This window comes from Gekko japonicus, unplaced genomic scaffold (genome assembly GCF_001447785.1).
Source record: "Gekko japonicus isolate JY-2015 unplaced genomic scaffold, Gekko_japonicus_V1.1 scaffold469, whole genome shotgun sequence".
NCBI classification, from domain to species: domain Eukaryota; kingdom Metazoa; phylum Chordata; class Lepidosauria; order Squamata; family Gekkonidae; genus Gekko; species Gekko japonicus.
This window is the reverse complement of record NW_015173138.1, coordinates 888,390-894,621: the sequence shown is the minus strand read 5'-3', so window position 1 is coordinate 894,621 and position 6,232 is coordinate 888,390. Positions and strand designations below refer to the sequence as shown.

General features: G+C 43.5%; 1 protein-coding gene across 1 annotated transcript in view; it reads right to left on the bottom strand.

Moving 5' to 3' along the window:
• Window positions 1–1,932: 1,932 nt before the first annotated feature.
• The window catches only part of ABCB11 (ATP binding cassette subfamily B member 11), a 70,945-nt gene continuing 66,645 nt past the window's right edge, over window positions 1,933–6,232 (bottom strand). Inside the window, exons 23-25 of the mRNA XM_015422245.1 lie at window positions 5,107–5,313; window positions 4,067–4,213; window positions 1,933–2,133 (exon numbers count right to left, since the gene is read on the bottom strand). Of these exons, the coding sequence (XP_015277731.1) occupies window positions 1,933–2,133; window positions 4,067–4,213; window positions 5,107–5,313 (555 nt within the window). The remainder of the gene's footprint in view (window positions 2,134–4,066; window positions 4,214–5,106; window positions 5,314–6,232) is intronic.

Genomic DNA, 6,232 nt, shown 5'->3' with positions numbered 1-6,232 from the left:
TAGCCCACATGTAATTCATTGTGCACACACACACAAATTCCTTCATAAACTGGAACTCGGCCACTCGCCAAAGTGCCAATAGATTCAGGACAGACAAAAGAACTTTGTACAATGTGTAGTTAAGGTAACTTAAGGAACTCACTGCTAAAAGATATGAAGACCGTTTGCTTAGATGACTTTAAAAGGGATTAGGTTGATTTACGGAGCTGGTCAAGATAATGGTTAAATGGAGGGCTGTTACCTTAATATCTTCCTTGTAAGTTTCCTGGAGGCACCTGGCAGGTTACTGATAAAAGCAGGATGCTGAGCTACTTGGATCATTGGACTGATCTACCATAGCAGACTGTTCATATTTTGCTGTGCACCTTTGGTCTGACCCAGTCAAGGTGTTGGAAGGCAGTCACCACAGCACCATTTTAAATTATGTTTAGTTAGCATGTTTTGAAGAGAAGACACAAAACAACAGATCCAAAATGTCATTGTTTTAATGAAACCATGTATTTGCATAAGGGTGGATAATTAACTAAATGGTGAGTTGAAGAAGAAAAAAAACTCTGCTGGCTCCAGATAGTTTCCAGTAAGCATTCATTCTCTCTCTCTCTCTCTCTCTCTCTCCCCTATCATCTATAATCTATTCTCTCTCTCTTCTCTCTCTCTGTCTCTCACCTATCATGCTCCGTCCATCTATCTATCTGTCTGTCTGTCCATCCGAACTTCCTTCCTCCCTCCCTCCTCCTCTTCTTCTTCATCATCTTCATCATCATCATCATCATCACCATCTATCATGTCCAAGGAGCCAGGGCTGCATTTCTCCTCCATTTTACTCATACAATAGCCCTATCCAGAAGCTAGGCTGAGAGAGAGAGAGAGAGAGAGAGAGAGAGAGAGACTGGTCCAGGGGCATCCATCGAGTTTCATGGCAGCTGGGGATTTTCTAGTTGAATAATCTTGACCACTACACCACACTGGCTCTCCATTGTTTAGTCTTTTAGGTTTCTTGTCCCGCTGTTACTGCAGCATTTAGATCACGGTGCCCGCTGTGTTAAGGCACTCTACAAATATGCTGTAAGAAGCATTCTCTGTTCCAAAGGGTCTACACATTTGCCTTATTTTTTGTTATTGTTTTCACTGTTTCTGATTCAGCACCCAAAGTAACTTTACTGCCAGTGACTTAATTTCTGTAGCATTAGCGTAAAGACGTTAATTTATTAATAAATAACATTAACATTTATTTATTAGTGGATTTATTATTTATTAATGTATGCATTATGTTTATTTCATTCGTGCCCCACCTATCTCCCCCACAGGGACTCAAAGTGGCTTACATGGTTCTCTTCCCCTCAATTTTATCCTCACAACAACCCTGTGAAGTAGGTTAGGCTGAGAGTTTGTGACTGGCCCAAAGTCACTCAGCAAGCTTCCATGGCAGAGTGGGGATTCGAACCTGGGGGTAATCCCAATTCCTAGTCCAGAACTTTAGCCATTACACCATTACACAGGCATATCAGTTTCCAGGCAGATATGGCTTTCTTCATACTTTTATGCTATAGTGTAATAGCAATTACTGATGTTTTAAAACCTTCAAAATGCCCTCTGGTGGCAAGGTGGGGGAAATTCTGGCTAACAGAGGAATGTTCGCACAAAACTCCCCATATGGGAGTATGGATGCTCTGTTGCCAATGTCTCTGCATTTGCAGCATCGATAGTCAGAAAACAGAGAACCCTTGCTATGTGGATGCAGCCCACAATGGGTTAAGCTATATGCTGAATAATTCAGACATAACTTGTCCAGAAAGAGTTTTTGCTTGTGTAAACTTATCAAATAGCACAGCCTTCTTTGTGTAACATAGACATTGTTGACGTTTGCATACCAGCTTTAGCGTACCCCTCAAGAACAGTATCCTGACTTCACGGCAGTGTTTCTGCAGTCGCTCAGCTAATGGGTGCCCCAGTGGTGACAAGTGTGTAGTATGCCCCTTTCTGGGCCATCAGTCCTTCATGAGTGCCCTTTTCAACAATCACTCCTTGTGACATGACGGCTATGATATCGGAATGCTGAATTGTAGACAAACGGTGGGCTATGACGATGCAGGTTCGGCCTTCTCTAGCTTTATCCAAGGCCGCTTGTACAGTCTGAGGAGAAAGGACAAAATGATAGAGTGAAGGTCTGCAAGATAAACCATAGCAGTTTCTATGAGTGCCATGTTGGACACCACTGACAGGTTTCCTAGTGCTCCCTGGCTTCTTTCCCAAAGTATCTCTTCCCCAAAGCAAAGAACCAAACCTGCCTTTCTTCCACCTCTCTGGAGCAGAAAGTACTTCAAAACAGTCAAGTAATCATCACCTTTGTATCCGCACAGAGCACCCATTCTGGGAAAAGTTGGCTCTATCATAAAAGGCTGCTTGGCTTGAAACTTCCTAATGTTTTGTGACTGGCTCCAACCCCCACGGCAGCCATTTTGTGGTGGTCAGTGTTCCCTCTAAGCTGAGTTAGTGTGAGATAGCTCACAGTTTTTTAGCCTCCAGCTCACACATTTTTGTCTTTGCTCAGGAAGGATGGCTCCAGAGCAAACTAATTGATGCAGCAGCCAAATCGTTTGCTCACAACTTTAATGCCAGTAGCTCACAAAGTAGAATTTTTGCTCACAGGACTCCACTATTTAAAGGGAACATTGGTGGTGGTACCCACTATGTGCTCTCAGGATTCCATAAGTAACTACAGACTCAGCAAAACTTGAGGCCCCCTGGTCTACCAAAGATAGTGGTGATTAATTAACAGAATTAATATGTTGGTACTACACCTTGGATGCTCTTAGGGCTGCCAAGCCCCTAATGGGGGTGGGGAATCAAACCCGGCTCTCCCAGATTAGTCTGCGCACTTAACCATTACACCAAACTGATAGCAAAGTATCCTAAATATCTTGTTTGAGAGCGAGATTTTTTTTTTGCCATCAAGCCACAGCTGATTTATGATGACCCCATAGAGTTTTCAAGGCAAGAGACATTCAGAGGTGGTTTGCCAATACTTGCCTCTTTCTAACAACCCTGGACTTCCTTGGTGGTCTCCCATCCAAACACTGACCAGGGTCAACCCTGCTTAGCTTCCAAGCTCTGATGAGATCGTGGTAGCCTGGCCTGTTCTGGTCAGAGATCTTCCATAATTTCTAAACATTCATATAGATCATAATCTTAGGAGAGAGATTGGATCCTGCATAATGTTAACTAATGTTTGTTTATTAGGATCAAGTAGTATGCAAAGTTCAGTATGCAGTCTTTAGAGATACGCAGAATTCTTCCAGACTCGAGATGTTCAAGAAAAGGAAGAGAATGAGTTTTTAAAATGCGCTGGTACAAAAATATTCCTCCCTCTCTCCCACTTTGCTGAAATATCTAGCATGAAGTCCACAGTGTTCTGAACAGTGGAGCTGGTTCACACAACACATCCCTTGATTGTCATAATTTGATTACTCACTACCTAGTGACTTGAAGCATGAATGTGCAAACACAGTTTGCTGAGAAATAATCTTTAGGGGGATGTGGTAACTCCAAATGGGTAGCCGCATTAGTCTGTAGCAAAATGAAACAGTTGCACATTTAAAGGTGAGCAATGTTTTACAATGCAGTCTTACTCAAGAGTTACTCCATCCTAAGCTTTATTAAATCAGTGGGCTTAGCCTGGAATCACTCTGCATGGGACTACACAGATTTCAGCACAATCTTCTGTGAGCTGAAGCTCACTTCAGTAGATGCACGACGCAACCATCCATCAGGCAGATGAGTCTGCTTAATGTTCTGCATGACCATTTTGTGAGTTCTGACTCACTAAATAAATGTTGCTGGTCTTTGAAGATACTGCCAGACTCTTTTTTACTAGGGAATGTGAGTTGTCACAGAAGCTCTACTTGCAGTGTGCCATTTGTGATAGCTGGTCAACGGACGCATATCACCACTTGATACTTGCTGTCATCAAATGAACACGTATGTGTGAACCACCCTAAGATGGCCTCAATAAAAAGTATGGCCCAACTTGTACTCAGATTTTCAGTCAACGTAACTAACTTCATACCTGTTCACTTTCAGTGTCCAGTGCAGATGTGGCTTCATCCAGCAATAAGATCCTAGGATTTCGGATGATGGCTCGTGCGATAGCAATGCGCTGTTTTTGCCCCCGAGAGAGAAGGGATCCCTGAGCGCCAACATTAGTTTCATATTTCTGGAAGGCAAACACTGTCTGAATTTTAAGTGACTACATTAATTACTGAAAAAATAATGCATAGAACTGGAAAACAATCACGTGTAGAGAAAACAGAACGTGAGTCCTTAGAGCTCTTATTCCTACTTTATTGGTGATGCAAACGACTCAGGATTAGGAAAACTGTCATTGGAGCAATATTCTTGTGGGTATAATTCAACGGCTCATTTAACAAGGGAGATATCCAGACTTATTAGTGTGGAAAACACAAATTAGTCTCTAACCATAAATTCTGCATATGTACATTTCTGTGCTTAGAAGTGGATCTTTGTTTTGTTGTATGCTTTTTTTGCACGTGACTATGCTAATTACCTTAACTTTGCCCATTCTGACCCAGGTCATAGGCAGTGACCGGGGCTACATAGACAGCTGGCTGTCCAGCCCAACCTAGCAAAAGATAAGAACCATTTGTCCACCATGCCCCTCCCAATACAGTCTGCACAATACTGACCACAGCCAACGTGGACTTGCACGATGACTCTGTTTGCAGAGTAAATAGCTCCATGTGCCAAGCCATACAGCAAGATCTAAAATTGCTAGCATGGGTCAAATCTGAAAGAGTTCTTCCTTGTCCTCTAGTTGCCATCTCAGAAATAAAAGACAGGAATGGAGGGACTGGTAGCTATGAAAATGAGACATGTCAGCACTCTGGAAGGTAGGATTTGGGTCTCTGGGTCTCCACCTTGCAGTTGCTTTTCCAAACAGTCTCAACTGATAATATGTTGCTAATACACACATTACCACACACAGTAGATCTAGGAACCTGGTTCAGATCGAGTGGAACGCTTTCCTAGCCTTAACATCCCTTTTTAACAACACTGAATGCTACCAGGGTTAAGGGAAAAAATGCTTACATCAGGAAGCGACATGACAAAGTCATGAAGCTGGGCCTTTTCGGCCGCTGCAATCACTTTATCCATAGAAATCTCTCTAGTGTTATCACCATATCTGATATTGTCAGCAATACTGCAGTCGAACAGTACCGGTTCCTGAGATACGATTCCGATTTTAGAACGGAGAAACGGGACGCTGACTTTCTTGCTGTCGTGTCCATCGATCAACTGCACATCAAAAACACGAGACATGTAATATTTATTTCTGAACTACAGGGGGAAAACCCCACAGATCTTAAGTGTATCTTAACTTGCATTTAGTATAACTTATGGTGATTATTATGCCCCAACCTGGATAACCCAGGCTAGCCTGATCTTGTCAGATCTTAGAGCCAGTTTAGTGTAGTGGTTAAGTGCGCGGACTCTAATCTGGGAGAACCGGGTTTGATTCCCCACTCCTCCACTTGCACCTGGCTGGATGGCCTTGGGCAAGCCGTAGCTCTGATAAGAGCTGTTCTTGAAAATAGCAGTTTCTGTCAGAGCTCTCTTAGCCCCACCTACCTCACAGGGTGTCTGTTGTGGGGAGGGAAAGGGAAAGGAGTTTGTAAGCCACTCTGAGACACCTTTGGGTAGTGAAGGGTGAGGTATTTATTTATTTATTTATTATTCAGATTTGTACCCCACCCTCCCCCGTAGGGCTCAGGGCGGCTTACAGGGCAAGATATAGACAACAATACAAAAATAACAATATATCTGCATTATAAAAACATTATATACAGTTTAAAACCCATCCTATATCACATAAAGTGCTCGGTGATAACTAACTTCAAAACCCAAGATGGCTGGACAGTTCCAAACAATTCTTGGGAGACAGTCTATAGCGTCCTGATGTTCCAAAGATCTTCTCAGGGCCTTTCTCTGGGCTTCTTCCAATCCCCCCCAAGATGGTAACACAATAGGGCGGGCAGCGGCTCCTACTCGAAAGCCTGGTGGAAGAGCTCCGTCTTACAGGCCCTGCGGAACTGCATCAGATCCCACAGGGCCCGGATCTCCCCCGGGAGCTCATTCCACCAGGTAGGGGCCGCTACCGAAAAAGCCCTAGCCCTTGTGGCGGCCAATTTTACATCCCTGGGGCCCGGAATAGTTA